The sequence below is a fragment of the Callorhinus ursinus genome, unplaced genomic scaffold (genome assembly GCF_003265705.2).
Source record: "Callorhinus ursinus isolate GAN/ISIS: 27379988/994484 unplaced genomic scaffold, GSC_fseal_2.0 scaffold24, whole genome shotgun sequence".
NCBI lineage: Eukaryota > Metazoa > Chordata > Mammalia > Carnivora > Otariidae > Callorhinus > Callorhinus ursinus.
The window spans coordinates 9747158-9769225 of NW_027397086.1; the positions used below are offsets into that span (position 1 = coordinate 9747158).

At 38.6% G+C, this 22068-nt stretch overlaps 1 protein-coding gene across 1 annotated transcript; it reads left to right on the top strand.

Annotated features, from left to right (window-relative positions):
* The first annotated feature begins 6631 nt into the window (after positions 1-6631).
* On the top strand, positions 6632-19565 carry LOC112836676 (glycosyltransferase 6 domain-containing protein 1-like). Its single transcript, XM_073905811.1, has 5 exons — positions 6632-6886; positions 7014-7049; positions 10881-10928; positions 18327-18464; positions 18896-19565. Exons 1-5 carry the CDS (start codon positions 6828-6830, stop codon positions 19560-19562), a joined length of 948 nt encoding a protein of 315 aa, XP_073761912.1. The 5' UTR covers positions 6632-6827; the 3' UTR covers positions 19563-19565.
* Positions 19566-22068: the final 2503 nt, after the last annotated feature.

Below are 22068 nucleotides of genomic sequence, written 5' to 3' on the forward strand. Positions count from 1 at the left end.
ATCCTCAGCCATGTGTGTCTTATGACTACAAGTACACATGCACGCATATGCACACACACACACACACACACACACAAATACACACATAGGCTCCAAAGGAAGCATCTTGGTCTGTGTCCATGTCTTGAGCTGAGATTTCCAATTTTTAGACTTATCATTTTATTTCTGTAAGCTCTCCAGAACAGTCAGAAGCAGCAATCCCATCTTAAAGACTTTGTACTTGCTATGGCCACAATGGTGAGTATAGCACCTGTGTAGTGTCCTGAAGCTTTCCTTTTGATGTACACTACCTATCAAGCAATAATAGTGATAAAATAATTTAGATAATTGTGATGTCACTATATGCCACAGACTTCTAGTATCCCACTAGGATAGTAGGTTAGGATTCTATATGGTAGTCAAACAGGTGTGCAACCCAAAACCAGAATCCCACTTTGAGAGACTATTTCTTAGGGCCTTTGGTGGATAGTTGGCAAAAGTGAATATTAGTATCTCCTCTCTGTATCCATGCCCATTTTACATTGTCCCAGTTGATGTTCTCCAACAGCCAGGTATGTGAATACAGACCAGCAAGCCCCCAGCCAACTAACCAGTTGAGTGCTCCCCCAGCTGACATCAGCTAAGCCTGGCCCAGATCAGCAGCAAATGACCCTAGACTCATGAGCAAAAATAAGGCATCACTGCTTTCAGCCATGAAGGTTTGGGTGGGTTGTTATACAGCAAAAATTAATTGATATCAGAGCACTCCTAGTCTTAGGAACTGTTATCAATTGGGGTCCAATCAGGAAAATTGGGGTATTTCAAATGAGGGATTTTAATTTGAGAACTGGTTACACTGGTGATAGAACTGCTAAGGAGCCAGAAGGCACAGTGAGGAAACAGAAGCTGTGACTATCCCGAGAGCCAGAGCGCCACAGGAAGGAGGTGGGGGCACTGAAGATGGAAAGCCAGGGCCAACAGTGGGGCTGGAACCCACCGCAACTGCGAAGGGCAAGGCTATCTGGTGGGAGCTGGAGTCACAAAGTAGACTTTAACTTTGGCTTGATGCTTTTTCTTTAAGCTCTCTAGTGCCACGAGATACAGCCACTTCACCTGCCTGTTGGTCCTTAATTTCTTTATGTCCTTCCTTTCGTTAAATAAGTTAGTATATGTGCGTAGTACAGTGCCTGGCGCATAGGTAAGTGTTATAGGAGTCATCATTATGTATTTTGCCTTTGATGAGCCCCTCATTCATGGGAGCCCAGAGACAATGTAACTGTTACTACTATATTTCACAGGCTGCCAGAAACCTATCTCTGAATACAAATGCGGTTTTTAAAAAATTGACTTTAGACCCAAATAAGGCCTGAAAACCAATTCTAGATTCCCCCTGTTTCCCCGCATTTATGTTGCCTACAAACCCCCTCTCTGGTACCAAAACCTGAATTTGTCACAGCATTGATACTGATTCTGATTCATCTAAACAGGGAAAGAATGTGTCAAATGGCATGCTGGGTAAGAAAATTGAGCGCTCACATCTCAGCAGCCTAACCCAAAAACAAGTTTCTCCCTCACCCTCCATATGCAGTGAGGGTTAGAGTCAGGAACTCTGCTCCATATCGTCACTTGGGGACCCAGAATGATGGAGGACCCACTATCTGTGATAGTTCTAGTCACAAGGTCAGGGGAAGAGACACACTGGAGAATCAAGCAGGGGCTCTTCAGTGCCTCAGCCTGGATGTATCACATGCACCTGCCAAGTGCAAAAGGGCTAGAAAGTAGAGCCATCTCTGGAAAGGAAGAGGGGACCAGAGAGTGGTGAGTGAGAGCAATGTTTACTATAGAAGAATAGGAAGCTGTTCACAGTCCTTAGCAAGTAACCGCTGAAAAAGAAACAGAAAGGAAGAAAGGGAGGAAATACACAGATAAGATCCTGCCACAGGTACAATCTGAATACCAATCCTCATCCCGTCAACCATTATCTCCCTGCTGATCTCCATGCCCTTGAAAACTTCTTCCCTAACATTAGCCCTTGACTCTATTACAGATAATTTCAAATTGAACCCCCTTGAGGTTCAAAGTCCCGGGTAGGAGAATCTGATTAGCATGCCAGGTAGTTTAGGTCACGTGCCCACATTTTAGCTGCAAAGGGCAGGGAGAAGAAATTTCTGCCTATTTCAGCTTCTACACTGGACAGAAGGATGCTGTTGCTTCTTGAATTTAAGAGTCCCTGTAAATGAAGGGTGTTCTGGGCACATAAAACATAAAAATATTTACTATGTAGTTTGAATGTTTTGCATCTTTAAGAATTTTATATAAATAGAATCACACAGTATGTGCCCTTTCTTGCCTGGCTTCTTTCACGGTATCATTATTTTAAGGTTCATTTATGTTGTGGCACATATCAGTGCTGAGTACTATTCCACTGCAAGGACACACCACAGTTTGTTTATCCATTCACTTGTCGACGAACATTTGTTGTTTCCACCTTTTGGCTACGCCCGGGAAAGCTACTATGAGCAGTCATGAACAGCTCCCTTTATGAACATATGCCTCTTTTTCTCTTGGGTAAATATCTAGGAGTGGAATTGCTGGACTGTATGGTAAGTGTGTGCTTAAATCATTAAGAAACTATCAAACTCTTTTCCAAAGTAGTTGTGTCATTTAACATTCCTACCAACCATATATGAGAGTTCTACTTTTCCTATCCTTACCAACACTTGGTATGGCCGGTTTTCTTAATTTTAGCCATTCTAATAGGAGTGTGGTGGTATATTATTGTGGTTTTAATTTGTGTTTGCCTGAAGACTAATACGATTTTTTTCACATACTTACTTGCCTTCTGTATGTGTTTTGTTTTGTAAAATGTTCAAATATTTTGCCCACTTTTAACTATATTTCTCCCAATCTGCAGTTTTCTTTTCATTGTCTTAACTGTTTCTTCTCCTATGTTTTCTACTATACATTTTGTTATTTTAGACGTTACATTTAGGTTGGTCTTTCATTTTGAGTTAATTTTTGTATGTGGCATGCAAAGTACCGATCAAAGTTTGTTTTGTTTTGTTTGGGGGTTTTTTGCATTTGGATATCCAATTATCCTAGATCCTTTTTTTTTTTAAGATTTTGTTTATTTATTTGAGAGAGAGAGAGAGAGAGAGAGAGCACAAGTATGGGGGAGAGGCAGAGGGAGAGGGAGAAGCAGGCTCCCCACTGAGCAGGGAGCCCGGTGTGAGGCTCAATCCCAGGACCCTGGGGATCATGACCTGAGCCAAAGGCAGATGCTTAACCAACGGAGCCACCCAAGTGCCCTGAGATCCATTTTTTTTTTAAAGACTATCCTTTCACTAATGAATTGCCTTCTCTTATTTGTCAAAAATCAATTGTCCATAGAGGTACAGATCAATTTCTGGACTCCCGATTCTGTCCCAATGGTCTGTTTGTCTATCTTAAAACCATATGGTCTTAATGACTGTATCTTTAAATCTAAAATTATGCCAAAATAAAAAGCTTATTAAAAAATGCAAAAAGATAGAGACCTAATAGAAAATGAACAAAACCTATGGACAGTTCCCGAGAAGGAACTACCACGGCTCTTAAACATTCAAGAACATGCTCAACATCAGCCGTAATGAAACAAATGTAAATTAAAGCTATGCTAAGATACAATTTAGACACTCAGATTTTAACAACACTCTTTATAATGATAAGGATGTAAGAAAATGGGTACTTTTACCCATTGATAGTACCTGTTAAACTGGAACAACCCCTATGAAAATAATTTGGCAACATTTATTTAAACGTGAAATGGGTATAACCTTTGAGGCAACAATTCTGTTTCTAGAAATATACCCTGCAATCTAGTTCAACCTGTGCTCATAGAGCACGTTTGCACTTTCAAGGAGAAATGGAAGTAGAAACACTGTGGCATTTCTTATAATGGCAAAAACAATAAACAACCAAAATGTCTAGCAATAGAGAACTGGTTACATAAATTATGATACATATAATATAATAAACTAAGGTTCACTAGCAAAAGAACGAATTAGATCTCATTCGGAATCTCTTAACGGAATGATCTTCAAAATATACTGTGTGGCTCAGTTGGTTAAACGGCTGCCTTCAGCTCAGGTCATGATGCCAGGGTCCTGGGGTCGAGCCCCACGTCGGGTTCCCTGCTCGGCGGGGAGCCTGCTTCTCCCTCTCTCTCTCTGCCTGCCTCTCTGCCTACTTGTGCTCTCTGTCTAACTCTCTGTCAAATAAATAAATAAAAGCTTTAAAATATATATATATATATATATATATATACTGATATGTGAGATATTCAAAGTACTGAAGACTGTTTTTAGTATGCTGCTATGTGTGAAAAGGAGACTATATACTTAAAAATAGATAAATGCCCTTATAGGTACCGAATAGTTAGGGAATAAAACCCAAGAAACTGTGACATTGGCTGTCACTGGGGATAGGATAATGGAAAGAGCTGGTGCTGAGGGAGAAGCATTATATTACATTTCCTCTGTTTGAATTTTTTTACTCTGTCTTTTTTTTTTCAATAAGAAAAACTATTTTAAAAGGGTATAATAAAGGTACATACTATCTTAAATTAAGAGTAATTATCTCAGGAGTGGGTGATTACATATGATTATCATTTTCTTGTTTGTGCTTTTATGCACTTGACAAATTTTATAACATGAAAATGTGTTACTTGTATAATCAGAAAAATAAGTACTTGTAAAACATTCTTTTTTTTAAAAAGATTTTATTTATTCATGAGAGACAGAGGGAGAGAGAGAGAGAGAGAAGAAGGCTCTCCACTGAGCAGGGAGCCCGATGCGGGACTCGATCCCAGGACCCCGGGACCATGACCTGAGCCGAAGGCAGACGCCCAACCATCTGAGCCACGCAGGCACCCCTTGTAAAACATTCTAAGAAAGTCTAATTAGCTTTACCTAGGATAAATATTCCATAACGAGTCTTCAAACTCCACTGTTTGGACTAAAACATTTCAAGTATTCACTAGTCACTGGTTGCTAATGGCCACCATGTTGTAAGGTAAAGATCTAAGCATCTTGCTCATTAAATAAGTGTTCAAAAAGTAAGTATCAGAGACCTCCATTTTATTCCAACACATAACCCAAAAGCAGGACCTGTTCTTGGATAATGTCTACTGAAAACCAATTTATGCTGGTCAATAGAAATCCTTTTTTTCCCCTTAAACTCTACCCCCCAACGCAGGGCTCAAACTGATGACCCCAAGATCAAGAGTTACATGTTCCACTGACTGAGCCAGCCAGGCGCCCATGGGTAAACAAAAATACTATCTAACACTTTCACCACAAGCTCAGTGCATTGGCTGGAGCCAAATATTTCATTTTAGAGTGTAATGCCTTTAATTTAGATTTTTAATCACCGTTTACAAGAATATACCTTTGAAAGAGCTCATATGTTTTTAGGTTACCAGTTCTATAGTCTTTGAATAAATTATTAGTCTTAATACCTTTGTGAGGAAAAAATATATAAAAATCAACTTTGGGAGAAGAATATATTCCAGTGCATAAAAACATCTTCATAAAGACCTCATTTTCCTTTCTCAGAAGCACAAGTGAAAAAGGATGAGAGTTTTACCAAATTTCCTTTAGGCATTCAGGGCGGGCTTTGATAAAGGAATACAAAAGGAATCTCACAGACGCTCTGCACCTGATCTAAAAAGTATCAGTTGGCATTCTGAGATTTTTGCAGGCACTTCAAACAAAATAGGTGGTTTCCCTAAGTCTGCCTTCTTCCCAAGCCCAAGCATTCTAGAATCAGAAATCAGACACCTTGGTGGCCAAATTTCCATAAATTGATTCCATAATTAATTAGTTATTAGAAAATGGCAAGGAAGTTGTTTCTTACTTTCCAAAAAAAAAAAAAACTCCTTTTTCCCCCCCCCCTTTTTTTTCTAGGGGAGAATGAATTCTAAATGGAAAAGACTGTTATTAACTTCATTTGCTTTATTGCTGATGTTGATTAAGCATCATTCCCGGTAAATATAAAAGACTGATGAATCACCATCTTTAATGACTGGCAGACTTGATCTAAAATGCTGAGTTTTGTCTGAAAAACGTTATTCAGAGATTATCTCCTCTTTGAGGAACTAATTAAATTATAAATGCATTCTTTCACTTTTCAACATTCAACAAATATTTATTGAGCACTTTCTTGGTGCCAGGTCCTGTTCTAGGTGCTGGGAAAACAGTAATAACCCAAACAAAATGACTGTTCTTACGCAGCTTTATATTCTAGGTGGAAAAGATGGATGATAAACAAAGAAATATGTAATATAATGCCAGGAGCTTTGTATTTTTTATAATAGTGCTACGAAGAAAGAAGGCAAGATGATAGAGAATGGAGAATGTGGGGGGCTATTTTAGGTACATTTTAGCTTAAAGCGATGTCAATGTTCCACCTGACAGGAACTAGACTCAAAGGAACGACGTGGTATAGCAAACATAACTGTACTGGGAATCTGTTAACCTGCTAGAATTCTCTCATAGAAAAATTCAAATTCTTCCCACCTCCCTGCCTTCCTCTTTATGGCCTCTTTAAATAAACAATGCAATGTTACTGAATGCTACTGGAAAATCAGCTCTATTGTGGGAGCTGATGTCTTTTAAAATTAACCCTGTTGCTTTGGTATCATGTTCTACATGTTATTTGCCCTCTTAGGGTGTTGTGCCTTAATAGAAAGGACTCATTGTCACTTGTAATAGTATTATTATAATCTTTTTGAAGATAATGGGCTTAGTCAAAAAGGAAATAAGAGACCATAAGTTCACTGCCGGCCTGGATTCCAGAACTGGAACGCCATGTCAGAACTGGCTGCCACGTATTCCAGAACTGTAGCATTATGCCTGGCATATGGCAGGTATTTAGTAATTGTTTGGTTAACAATTCAAATGTATGGATTTGAATTCTAGATTTTTTGTTAGTCCAACTGCAATAGGCATTTGTTCCAATTTAACACTAAAATATCTTTTTTCATTTATATAAAGAATAAAGAACCACCTACAGAAGATAAATCTCTGCTGGTAAGAATCTTTGCTCTATAAATATTCTAAACTGTATTGAGGGCGAACTGGTTGGAGTCAAGTGAGTTCTAATGGTGATGGCAGTCAGAAGGATTAGAAAACTGGACTGAATTCTCTAGAGACAACCACTGACAAATTTCTTGGGTATCAGTTCAGAAATCCTTGATGCACATGTGTATGTACGTATATGAGTTTGTATGGACATTTGTATGTGCACATCTCCAAATTTTGCTCTCTCAACACACTTACCTGCTTACACCAGACAAATTTTTCACATTTGCTATAGTTTAAGTATCTCTGTCTAGGATGATATTTTTCTGTAGATTGATAGCCCTCTGTAGCCCACCATATTTTCTATGAATGACCATATGTAGGACCTGAGAAATTAGTGAAATCAACCCTCAAAAAAATTGACTTTTTTTTAAGGTTCTCCATTTGTCACTATACATTTTAATGAAGGTAGGCATGGACAAATTGGATTTTGAAAAAGCACAAGTCTTGAGCAATCTTATATTAAAATATTTTTGGCTAAAAACACTTCTGAAATGTCAAAATGGGATGCACTTTCGAAGTTATTATTTAATATTTGATTCTGAAATAATTACAGATTCATAGGAAGTTGCAAAGGTAGTAAAGAAGTCACATGTACCCTTCACTCAATTTCCCCCAGTGTTACATCTTACATAATTGTCACGCAATACCAAAACAGGAAATTGATGCTGGGACAATGTATGTATATAATTACATAACATTTTCTCACTTGTGTAGATTTATAGACCTCCATGGCAATCAATATACAAAACTAGTCCATCACCACAAAGATCTCCTCTGGGCTACCATTTATACTCACGCCCAACCTCCTCTCTTCAACCCTTTCTAACCCCTAGTACCACTAATTTATTCTTATCTTTATAATTTTGTCACTTTGAGAATGTTTTATAAATGGAATCATACAGTATATGATCTATTGAAATGAGCTTTTTTTTTCCACTCAGGATAATGCTCTTGAAATCCAGCCACCTTGTTGTGTATCTCAATCACTCCTTTTTTGTTGCTGTGTACTATTCCATGAAGGGATATACCAAAGTTTGTTTAACCATTTGCCTAGTGAGGGATTTAAAAAAAAAAGATTTATTTATTTGAGAGAGAGCACGAGCAGGAGTGGTAGAGGGAGAGGGAGAGAATCCCAAGCACACTACTCCCCACTGAGCGCAGAGCCTGATATGGGGCTCAATCTCACAACCCTGAGATCACCACCCAAGACTAAACCAAGAGTCAGGTGCTGAAATGACTGCTCCATCCAGGCACCCCTACTGGGGGACATTTTGGATGACAGTTCTTTTCTTACAGCACCTGAAAAATATTGTTCTACTTTCTTTTGGATCCATAGTTTCTAATAAAAAATCCATGTTCATTCAAATTATTTTTCCCCTATAGGTGAATCATTTTTTTCTGTCTGTTTTCAAGATTCTTTTCACCTCTGGCTTTCTTTTCACCTTTACCTTTCAGAAATTTGGCTATCATGTGCCTTAGCATGGATTCTTTTTTCCTTAGGATTATCTTGTTTAGGGGTCACTCAGCTTCTTGAATCTGTATGTTTATCTTTTGCCAAATTTGGGGGGCATGTTCAGCCATATTTTTTTTTTAAGATTTTATTTATTTATTTGAGAGAGAGAATGAGAGATAGAGAGCACGAGAGGGAAGAGGGTCAGAGGGAGAAGCAGACTCCCCGCTGAGCAGGGAGCCCGATGTGGGACTCGAGGATCCTGACCTGAGCTGAAGGCAGTCGCTTAACCAACTGAGCCACCCAGGCGCCCCAGCCATATTTTTAATACTTCTTCAGCCCCATCCTCTTTCTTTCCTTTTGGGATTCCAATCACATGAATGTTAGATCTTTTGTTTTGGTCCTACATGTCCCTGAAGCTTTTTCTTTTTCTTTTCCAGTTTTTTTCTCTCTGTTGTTCAGGTTAAGTGATTTGTTATTCTGTCTTTAAGTTCACTGATTCTTTCCTCCATCCTCTCCATTCTGCTGTTAAGCCTAATTCTTGAGTTTTTATTTCAGTTTTATATTTTTAAGTTCTAAAATTTCCATTTGGTTCTTCTTTATATCTTTCATATCTTTAATAAGACTTTCTATTTCTTTGCTGTGGCTTCCTATTTTTTCGTGTTTCAAGGGTTTGTAATTGCTCATGGAAGAACTTTTACAATGGCTGCTTTAAAGTCCTTGTCAGATAATTCTAGTATCTGTGCCATCATGGCACCTATAGATTGTCCTTTCTCATTGAAGTTGAGATCTTTCTGATTCTTGGTATGATGAGTGATTTTTTTTTTTAATTGAAACTTTGACAATTTGGGGTATTATGAGACTCTGGATCTTATTTAAATCTTATGTTTTCATAGGCATCCTCTAACACTGTTCCAGCTGGGAAATAGGGTGGCACCACCTCATTACTGTCAGTTGAGGGGTGAAATTTTCTGCCTCCCTTAAAACCCAGTGGGGAGGGGCTCCTTATTGCTAATGAGCAGGGATGGGAGTTTGGGGTCCTCATGTGGTCTCCACTGACACAACCCCAGGAGGACTGCCATAATGGCTGAGCAGTGGTGATAGTTTTAACCCCCATTAACCTCCTCTAACTCCACACCAGTGAGGGAAGGAGGAGATCCTCATTATGGTCTGGTGAGGGCAGAAGCCTAGGCTCTCTACTTGGTCTTTGCTGGAGGGATGGATATGAGGCTACAGTTTTTCTGTGGTATTGGGCTGGAGAACAGTGAGTAGTGTCTACAAGTTCTCTGCCTTGCTGGGTTGCCCTTTTCCTGGCCCTGTCGCTATCAAAAGCAGCCTTTTATCAGGGCTCTTTTTTTCCCCCCTGTCTGTGCCCATTGGCATCTCTGGGTTGCTGGCTTCTCTGGCACCCAATCTGGGCTATATGTGGCAGAAAACCCAGGGAACTCACTGCCATGTCGATCCTTGAGTCCCAGGGCACCTACCCAACCTGCCTTCTTCTCTTCACGTTTCATAGTCTTCTTTTGTTTTAAATATAATGTCCTGGGTTTTTAGCTATACCTAGTGTTAGGAATAGGGAAAACTGGAAGTCACTTGAAGTTATTCTTTAACTTAAGACTATAAAGTACTAGTCACTTAAAGTTATTCTTATTTTACAAAATATCCTCAGTTTATGAAAGAGAAGTTCCTTCATAGCCTTGTTAATTAAATAACTAACTTAAAAGTAAACCAAAACCTTAGGTGGATCCTATCTTTAAATGAAAATCAAAGACAAATACGTAGATCCCTGCTGTAACCCTTTTATTTTAACATGTCATTAAGTATCTGTCACATAGTAAACCACTAATACTTGATAAGTAAATTAAATAAATCTGTATTTTTGTCTGAATATGCATTATTTTTCCTGTTCTGTTAATTTAAAATATATACCCCCCATTCAAAAACCATACTGTTCCTTGCCTTCCTACCTTTGGTCATGACCTCTTCACCCTACACCTCTTTCCTGAACTAGCCTTTATCCTTCCAGACCCAGTTTACACATTTCATCTCCGAATAGTTCCCCTTAACCCCACATTTAGGTTGGATGCCTCATTTATATGCTCCCATGGAGATCTGTTTTTCCCTATTAGTAGTTAACACTCTATACTGTAATTATCTATTTACTGTTGTCTTCCCAGCTAGTCTATTGGCTTCTAGAGAGCAGGAGCTGATCTAAATGTTCATAGTTATACAACCAGCACCAAACAGTGCCTGCCATATTACAGGGACACAATAATTACTTGCTGAATAAGTGGATTACTCTTAACTTGACTTTTTCTTTGTACCAGGGATCATGAAGCAGAAGAACCTCAGCTCTCAGACTGGTTTAATCCTGAGTAAGAAAAAATATTCTGCACACACACACACAAATAATAATAATAATAATAATAATAGTAACAAGCTCAATTTAAATGGGGGAGATTTCTGTTTCCCCATCATCAAATTATACCTATCCTGGGAGGCTTCTAGGCATTGGAGTTTTTATTTATTTTCTTTTAATTTTTTAAAAAGATTTTATTTATTTATTTGAGAGAGAGACAGATATTGCGAGAGACAGCATGAGCAGGGAGGAGAGGGAGAAGCAGGCTCCCAATTGAGCAGGGAGCCTGACACGGGGCTCTATCCCAGGATCCTGGGATTATGACCTGGGCCAAAGGCAGACGCTTAACTGACCGAGACACCCAGGCACCCCCTTGGAGTTTTTATTTTTAAGGCTTTATATATAAACCTAGTGTTTCTTTATCAAGAATCAGGCAATTAAGGGCCATAATGAGAAACCTGTTATCTAGTTTAACGTTCCTGGTTTTATTAGTGGAAAGAAAAAAAAAATCTTTTTAGTAGCAGCCCGAAAATGCCATTAATGACTTCTCTTGATTTTGGCATTAACACTCAGGGGAGAATCTCATTATAATGGCTATCGAGTATTCTATTTTATGGCTGTATACCATCATTTATATAGCCAATTCCCTGTTGGTTTTGAATCGTTTGCAATTTGAGGGTTGTTGTAAGTCATGCTTTGGTGAACATCCTTGTACATATATTTTTGTACCCTCTTGTGTGAATTAATCCATATGATAAATGCCTACTGTAACATCATTAGTTCAAGAGATGTAGACATTTTACATTTTTATTCAGGTGGCTAAACTGCCTTTTAATAATTATGCCATTTGTTTTTCTAATCCACAGTGGATAAATGTGAATGATATTTTATTTGTTTTATAAATTTACATTTTATTCTAGTAGTATCAAACATTTTATTATTGGCAAAAACTGCTAGTTAAAATATCTCAATTCAGTTTGCACTTCTGTAATTATTATTGAATTTGGACATCTTTTATATGTGTGTTCTTTATTTGTATTTCATGTTTTGTGAATTCCTTTTTCATATTTATGTTTTTAAAATAACTTCAAGTGCACAGAATTAGATAATAATCTTTGCTTCATAACTCACTCTCATCATTAGGTTATACAAGATCCACTCTTATTATTTGTGTGTTTTCTTGCTTGCTTATATTTAATGAAACAAGAATTTCTACATTCAATAACTTCAACATCCAGCTCTGCCTTTTCTCATCCTGTCTCTTCACCCTCTGCCTTGAAACAACCTCCATCCTGAATCCTGCTTCATCATCTCCTTGCTTTCTCTTTTCTTTTTAATATAAGCGCAGATCTTCCCTACCTGTTCTGGAAAAAGTATATTTTTAAATTTTAGTTTTGGTAACTTTATAAAGAGGATATAATGCTGTGTGTGATCTCCAGGGACTTAGTTTGACCCTTAATATTAGAGTGCTAAGATTCATCCAAATTGTGTATTACTATCCTTCATTTTGATGGCTGTGTAATAGTTGACCATAGAAATATACCACAGTTTGCTCATCCATTGCCTTAGTAATGGGCACTTGAACTGTTTCTAGGTTGTTATTATGAACATTAAGAAGTAACACTCTTGTGGGAGCCTGGGTGGCTCAGTTGGTTGGGCGACTGCCTTCAGCTCAGGTCATGATCCTGGAGTCCCAGGATCGAGCCCCGCATCGGGCTCCCTGCTCAGCGGGGAGTCCGCTTCTCCCTCTGACCCTCCCCCCTCATGCTCTCTCTCTCTATCTCATTCTCTCTCTCAAGTAAATAAATAAAATCTTAAAAAAAAAAAGAAGTAACACTCTAGTAAGAGGCCTTTCCAAAGAGTTCAAAGTGTTTAAAATATGAAAAAAATTATAAAGTAGCTGCCAGTATCCATCTCTGACCTCATCTTCAACTGTTGTTTCCCTCACTCCACTCCAGTCATGCTGGCACCTTGTTGTTCTTTGGATCCACCAAGGATGCTCTCACCTGGAGGTCTTTGCACGTGCTCTTCTTTCTGCATAGACCATTCATCCTCCAAACAGCCAGATGACTCATTTTTTCACTTCCCTCTGGACTCCACTCAAATGTTATCAGTGAAGCCTTCTCTAAACACTCCATATAAACCAGCACACCCATTCCCTCTCTCCTTTATCCAGATTTATTTTTTCCCATTGCTCTCATCAACATTTGACACACCTTATATTTGCTTGCTTATTCATTTATTATCTGCCTCTCCCATGAGAATGTGCCTAGAAAAAAAAAAGCCTAGCTATAGTAGAGGTTCAATATTTGTAGAATAAATAAATACATGAGACCTTTTGTCTAATCCAAATGATAGCACCTTCATAACAATATAATAGTAGTGATAGAAGGCATTGTGCTTTATTATGAAGCATCATACTGGCTTTTAGTTTAAAATGAAATGACCTCTTCAATATTGAGATATCAGGGAAGAAGCTCATTTTTGGTTCTTATTAGGCAGAAAAATCCATAAGCTTAAAGTAAATATGAAAGAATAAATGTCTCCGAACATCCAAGGAAAGTGTGAAAAATAAGAAAGTTAAGAGGGTTTTTGCCTTAAATATCCAAACATCATTATGATCAAATCAACATGGAATGGATCAGAGGAGTAGTAAATACAGAATTAGATCACATTGCATTAAAGTTGATATACAACAAAAACGGTATTTTAAAAATCAGTGAGGAAAGGATAGATTATTTCATAAATTATACTGACACTACTAGCAGCCTAAGTATGGGGAAAAATGGGGCTTTACTCCTATGGCATAAAGATAAGTTCCTGACAGATTACAGACTTAACTGTAAAAAATAAAGCAGTAAAAATTTTTGTTAGAAAATCAGTATGACATCATGTAAAGTCTTGGTAAGAAGGAAATCTTAATTCATGCTGGAAACCTACTAGCTATTTAAAAAGACATATTTCACTATATTAAAAAAAATAACTTTTATTTGGTTTAAAACCAAAAATTTAGTAGACAAAAAATCTGGGAAAAATTATTTGTAATACAGATAACAATTATCGAAATATAAGGAACTTTATAAACTGGTGAGAAAGAAATTAACAATTCAATAGAGAAATATGAAACTTGGGGCATCTGGGTGGCTTCAGTCAGTTAAGCATCTGACTTTTAATTTTGGCTCAGGTCATGATCTCTCAGGTTCATGAGATGGAGCCCCACATTGGGCTCTGCGCTGAGCGTGGAGCCTGCTTGAGATTCTCTCTCTTCCTCTCCCTCTGCCCCTCCCCCACTGCTGATGCTCTCTCTCTAAAATATATATATATTTTATATTTATATATAATTTGCTTACATTAGAGCAAATTGAGATAGTCAATAAGTATACAAAAAGATACTCAAATTCACTAGAAATCAGAGAAATGTAAAATAATGTAAAAATGAGCTATTATTTATACCCAACAAACTGAAATCTTTTTAAAGCTACAATCTAATAGTATAGGGGAAATGCTGGTGGGAAGGTGAAGTATTGTAGCCTTTTAAAAAAGTAATTAGGTAACAAACCAATTTTTTAAAAAAAACTTTATTTATATTTTTATTTATTTTTGTATATACGTATGTATGTATTTATTTGAGACCAAGTGTGAGCAAGTGGGGGAAAGGGCAGAGGGAGAGAATCTTCAAGCAGACTCCTCACAGAGCACGCAGCCCCATGCAGGGCTCAATCTCATGACCCATGAGATCACGACCTGAGTTGAAACCAAGAGTCAGATGCTTAACCAACTGTGCCACCCAGGCGCCCCGAGTAACAACTATTAAAAATGAACGTAGGTATACAGCAATCCTACTCCTAGGATCAGCCAGTAAAAATAACAGCAACAATACCTAAGGACACGAGATTAAGGTTTGTTGTATCACTTTTTATAAGGACAGAAATCCCAGAAATAAAATGAAAACTTATTCCTAAGGAAATGGCTAAACAAACTGTCCACACCTTGAAATATTATGCAGCCATTACAAAGGGTGAATGAGAACTAGTCCAGATAACCGGCAAGATTTCCACAAGGTTGTGCTGAGTAAAAAGACAAGCTGCAGAAAGTGTGCATTATCTCATTATTACAAAATAAACAAGATTTTAAAAGCCTGGATATATGTGTGTATTTAATGTATATGTGCATATTATACACATGTTATCTCTAGAATTCTATGAATATGGCAGGGGGATGAAAAGGGTACCAATTAGGCTGCTAATATGGCAATCTGGCTAGGAAGAAGGGAGGTAGAAGACTGTATACTGTGGAGCAGGAGTAGATGCAGGAAACATACACCCGGAAATTCTCTAGTACTATCATGATTCTATTTGCTCACGGTATATTTATCTCTATGATATCACTTCTGCTTCTTACACTTTTTAGACTCATGTTCAGTTTTCTAAAACTAGATAGACATCAAAATAGCCTGGACTTACAGGAAGAGCCCCCACCCTCTCTCTCCAGAACTACCTTTTGAACAAATTATACCCTCCCATATCATCGTCATGATCACATCTCGTCAACTCTTAGTAATACCTTCTAGCATTGAAATAATTTTGAACAAGGTGAAGAGACCCAGCAAAGGATATGGAAGCATCGAGAGGCCTGCAACGGCAAGGAGCTGTGACCACCCTCAGCCTAAAGGGACACGGGAAGGGACGGTGTTCCTGGAGACCAGGGATTTCTGGAACTAGGAAAGGGCTGCCCACCAGAAGCTGTAGTTGTATATGGACGCAGCCACTGTCAAGATCTCAACAGCAGTAATTCGATTTTCTGCCTGTTAGCTCAGCAGCGTAAGGAACCACAGGTGACCTGCTATCAGGTTCACGGAACCATGACTTACTTCTTAGAGGAAAGACTCCTCCCTTGGGAACTGAGAACACTACACACACTGGACCCAAGGTCACAACAACGGCAAGTAAACATTCCATAAGTGAATTATTAGATGCAATTGTGAGCAGGAACATCTCCACCTCCACCTTGTTTTATGAACTGTGCATGTTAGCTTTGGAAGAAACAGTATCTCATAGTGCTCACTGATTCAAAGCATGACTGGCGTACTACTATAGAACAGTTCCTCAGCCTTTTCAGGGACTTAATCTTGGAACTAACACTGAAATTGAGACTTTCCCTGGCTATTCCACTTTCTACTAGGTCAGCTGCCTCTGGACAGTGAGGCACATAGTCAGACCAGAGAACTTTATGGAAGTGGGCTAACTGCTACAGTACTTTCACCATGAAACAAGTACCTTGGATGGAGGCAATGTTATGTGTGATACAATGGCAATTAATAAGATATTCTGGGAAAAAAAAAAAGATATTCTGCGAGTCAACAAAGCTGACAGATTTGTAGGCAGGAAAAGCAAATCCCTACCCATAACATAAAATATTCCCCTGAAGGAAAAGTGTTGTCCCTTTCTTTATGGAGTCTAATAGAATCAACCAGCCATCTAGCTGGCCGGTCCCCCTGGGAAATGGTGTCATACTGTGGGCTCCGATTGTCCCCTGTTGTTGACAAGTTGGGTACTCAGCACTGGGTATAGCTCAGTCTTAGCAAGGAGATGTCCATGTCTTTGAGCCTGGGCATAAACTCCCTTGGACTCCAAGTAACTGGGGCCACTTTATACAGAGACACTAAGTCAGCCACAAGGGAGACTGGGCAAGGTGTCTGGTTGCCATCCAGAGGGTACATCATCTTGTCCGCCTGATTGCTGAGCAAATCCTTTGCACAGAATGCCCTCTGGCCAGTATTTACCTTCCAGGTAAGGAGTTCCATACCTGTAAGAGAAATCTAAGGACTCTTAAGTCTCTCCTCCCTCTTCCTTTTCTGTTTTATCAAACAATTTCTAAACACAAGTTTTTAACCAACTTCTGCTTTCAGAGACTCTTTTTGTTCTGTCAGCAAATCTTTAATCTGATCTAATGAAGAAAGAGGGATAATCTTCAAACACTTTCATCTTCTCAAATAGATACTGATTTGCATCTGTGATGTGCCTAATTGATAAGCATCACCACTGCAATAAGGGTACATCTGGCCAGTATTAAGGTGGAATTTGAGACTTGTGAGTCAAATAGAAGTGTATAACTATAAACTCTAAGAAGGGTTTAAAAATAAATGTATAATAAATAAATGTGGAAGTTTAAAAAAATCCCTAAAATAGTAAGAGTAAGGGTACTTTTCTTTTTAAAGACTGTATTTATTTATTTGAGAGAGAGAGAGCACAAGACGGGGTAAGGTCAGAGGGAGAAGCAGATTCCCTGGCCCGCAGGGAGCCCGATGCGGGACTCGATCCCGAGACTCGAGGATCATGACCTGAGCTGAAGGCAGTAGCTTAACCAACTGAGCCACCCAGGCACCCAAGAGTAAGGGTACTTTTGAAGAATTTTTTTATTATTAATGTACTATTAAGGGTTGCCAAATCTTACCTTATCTGGGTCTGGATTTGTAAACAAAACCTGTAATCACCAAAGCAAAATGGCCTCTTACTTTGTATTCAATTCCTTCCAAAATGAGGGTGTTAATTTGCTTTAATAGTTTAATGCCCTGCCTCCAGCCGAACTGTTTATTTTTACTTCTGTTTGTTTGCTTTGTTTTTTTTTAATTTTTTATTGTTATGTTAATCACCATATATTACATTAGTTTTTGATGCAGTGTTCCATGATTCATTGTTTGTTCATAACACCCAGTGCTCCATGCAGAACGTGCCCTCCTCAATACCCATCACCAGGCTAACCCATCCCCCCACCCCCCTGTTTGCTTTGTTTTTTGTTTGTTTGTTTATTAGTACTAATGCTGCTGCTTCTGCTGTTATTTTGTTACTATTAGAAGGAAACCTAATATTAATCTTTTTTGGACTAACGTTATTTTCTTCCAGGTTGCACGGACAGGCCTAGAGCAGTAGGAAGAGTGGGAAGAAGGTACTCTAGATCTCCTCGGACGAAAAGGGGGAAGATAAACGCAGACAGTGGTGCTGTCTGCTTTAGGCGATAATCAGAGAAATGTTCAGACACTGGGCTGCTAGTTTAAGCTGCAGTCAGAGCTCAAGGGAAAAAAAATCCCTGGGCTCAAAAGGCAGTTTGGTGTACTGATTAAAGCACAGATTGGGAAAGCCAACTGGTTGATCTTCAATCTTGACTCTGCCATTTGTTAGCTATGGAATACTAAGTAATTGACTCAACCAATCTGTGCTCACGTTTCCTCATATGAAAAATAGAGATAAGAATGGTACTTACATTGTAAGACATTGCAAGGATTAAATGAAGACTATAAAGCACTTAATCACCATGCCTGGCACTTTGTAAGTACTTTGTAATCATTAGCTATTATCACTTGGACCACAACTTCTGTTGTCATGATAGCTTAATTTGTTTCATGTTTGTTCAACAGAAAACGTCCTGATGTAAAAACAACAACTGATTGGTTTGCGCCAATCATATGGGAAGGAACTTACAATAGACAAGTCCTGGAAAAGTATTACAAAAGGCTGAACATTACCATAGGCTTGGCTGTGTTTGCTACTGGAAAGTAGGTGCTACTAACATTCATCCTTTTTTATTTTGGAAAAAACATGGATAAGCACCCATGAATTCTCTACATCCAAAGAGTTACTCATAATTAACCCTAATCATGATTTCTGGCTGACCTGCACAATTATTTATAGTGGTTATTTTCTCCAGCCATGGCTGAGTCCTTTACATGACTTGGGAATCTTTTTATTAATATCCATTTAGCTCTCTTTTCCTTTCTTCTCAAACAACTTTATGGCTCTTCTCAGGCCCCCAAGCTCACTACCTTCTCTTTCATTAACCAACATAGTTAAGCTCTAGACCCAACTTCTCTGCTTCTACCTCCTGGTAGTTCTTTAGCAACAATGACACATGTGTTAGCATGCTTAAGTGACATGAATTCTCCTGATGGGTTTTCAAAATAAGTGTTTTGTTTTTCCTGTTTCACAGGTTTGTAGATCAGTACCTGCAACAGTTCATCCAGTCTGCTAATAAACACTTCATGAGTGGCTACAATGTTATCTTTTACATCTTGATGGAGGACTTCTCCAAACTACCTCCCATAGAGTTAGGTCCCCTTCGAACATTTAAACTATGTATTGTACTCAGACAACATGTGTGGAAAGACCTGAATTACATATACATGAGGAACTTGAATATATACATCCTAGAACACATCCAGTACGAAGTTGACTTTCTCTTCAGTATGACTGTAAACCAGATCTTCAAGAATAACTTTGGTGTAGAAGCCCTGGGCAAGTCTGTAGCTCAACTCCATGCATGGTGGTATTTTGGACATGCCAAAAATTTCCCTTATGAGAGAAGCCCTAACTCAGCAGTTTTCATCCCTTTTGGAGAGGGAGATTTCTATTACCATGGTGCAATTTTTGGTGGCACACCCTATGAAGTTTTAGCCTTCATTGAAGAATATAAAAAAGGAGTTCAAAATGATGCCAGAAGTGGATTTAAGAGTGCATATGAACATTACCTAAACAAATATTTGTTTATCAATAAACCCACTAAGTTGTTATCACCAGAATACAATTGGGATCCAAATTTTAGACCTCCCCCACAAATTAAACATGTGAAGATAGAATGGCAGTCAAAAAGTATTTGATGGTTGTATCATTAGATTCATGAATTAATAAGTGAATCATCACAATAATTCTTCAAATATAAAATTTATTAAAAGTTTGTGTTTTAGAAACTTACAAAAATGTGCAATCTTCCAAAATAAATTGTTTTTCTCCTTGCAATTTTGAACCATCTAAATCTACCTAAACTGGATTAAGAATAAGTAGATGTTAATTTAATGTTAATGCACAGTGATGTTATTATCTAGATATTATAAATAATGTAGAAATACTTTTTGAGGCATAAAATGAAGAAACACACCTAGACTCTAGTTCAGAAAATAAAGATGGATAGATAGATGATAGATAGATACACATACACATATACACAATGTCAAAGGAATATATGGGAAAAATAAGTATTCATCAAATCAACTAACTGACCAAATACTCCTTTTTAGTGTTGGGAGATGTATACTGCTTGTAATTAATCTCAATTAGTATTTAATCTATTAGCTGATTGAACTTAGATGAACTAGAGACATTCTACCAAAAACATGTCTTACCTCTATTGTTACAAAGATGTTGGATTCATTCTTTTTTCATTTGGAGGGGGCAGAGGGAGAGGGAAATCCTGGAAATAATTACAGACAACCATAAGAGGACTCTGAAAGGTAGAACGAGGAAAGCAGATGGGCTAGGGACCTTAGGACTTGAGGAACAACATGGCAGGGAATTCCCTGGGATTTCTTTTGTCTCCCATATATCCCAGACTGGGCACTGGAGAGGCACACAGCTCAGAACCACCAAAAGGCAAAGACAAAAAAAAAAAGAAAAAAAAACAAAAACCTTTAGAACTAGCTAGGAAAAGGCCCAGGAAAGAGGCAGCTCATCAGAGACCTAACGGGGAACACATCTCCATGCCATACCTGGCTGGCCTGCTCTGCCTACACCAGCAGCACCTGCAAACCACCCAGAAGCTCAGTGTTTCCTGGCCCTCCACTCAGCAGTAGAAGGAGACCCATCTCTTGGGCCTCTACCCAGTGGTAAAAGACCCCCACCACTACCACCAGAGGCAGAAGGAGGCCCATGTACATGCTTCTCTCCCTCAGGGGCACTGGCAGAGATAGAGGAAGAAGCCTGTCAGCACCAGATGACCTAGAGAGAGGGCCCTGGAAAACACTCCATCCCACATGCTCAGCATCCTCCACCCACCACCGAGAGCCCAGGAAAGTGCCTTCCACTCCCTCAGACAATACCAGCGTGATTAGGTAGGCACAGCATAGCCCAGACAACAGTCTCAGGGAAGCACTCACTGTCCCATAGCCTGGCATCTCCCACACTCCTCCTAGCAGGACCTGCCTGGGAAAGTGCACTCCACCCCTGCGGGCAGCATCAGCACAAGCAAGCAGGAGCCCTGATGGTGCCAGGTGAGTGAGATGGACCAGAATAGCACTATACAGGCTCTGAATCCTATACATTATCATTGGAACCACAGCCCAGAAAAGAAAGCCAGGGACGATGCCCTAAACATAAACAGGGTGACCGCCTGCTGAAATACAAAATAAAATGAAATGAAATGAAATAAAATAAAATAAAATAAAATAAAATAAAATAAATAGGATCCAAGGTCTCAACACTTAATATTCCAAATTTCCAGGATACAATAAAAAAATCATTCATACCAAGGACAAGAAAAGTCACAACCCAAACAAGAAAAGGCAATTACTGATGCCAACATAGCGATAAATCTGACAAAGATTGGAGCAGCCACCATAAAAAGTGCTTCAATGGGCACCTGGTTGGCTCAGTTGGTGGAGCATGTGACTCTTGATCTCAGGTTCGTGAGTTTGAGCCCCACATTGGGTGTAGAGATTGCTTAAAAAAGAAAAGAAAAGCTTCAACAACCAATTCTAAATTATCTCAAAACAAATTACTTCAGGAAAAAATGTTTATTAAAGGAATAATGTTTAGCAAAACTATCTCTGGAAAAACACATACCAGGTACTATCATTTATATATTACTTTACAGAAGGCAAAGTAACAGTACATACTGCTTAGGAATATATACATACAAGCAAAAATATAAAGATATAAATTGCAAGGATAATCACCAAATTTGTGATTGTGGTTACCTCTGTGATAGAAAGGAAATGCAATCAGAAAGTTATATACAATATATTTATTTCATCTGTATGTGAAATGTTTTATTTCCTAAGCTTGGTTATTGGTACAAAGGTGTTCATTATAAGTCTTTTCAGCACATTTAAAATAGTTGGTTTAAAGTCTTGTTTTAGGGCGCCTGGGTGGCTCAGTTGGTTAAGCGACTGCCTTCGGCTCAGGTCATGATCCTGGAGTCCCGGGATCGAGTCCCGCATCGGGCTTCCTGCTCGGCGGGGAGTCCGCTTCTCCCTCTGACCCTCTTCCCTCTCGTGCTTTCTATCTCTCATTCTCTCTCTCTCTCAAATAAATAAATAAAATCTTTAAAAAAAATTAAATGAGGTAGTGGTTTCTATGTAAAGAGAGTAATAAAATTGACAAACTACTTGC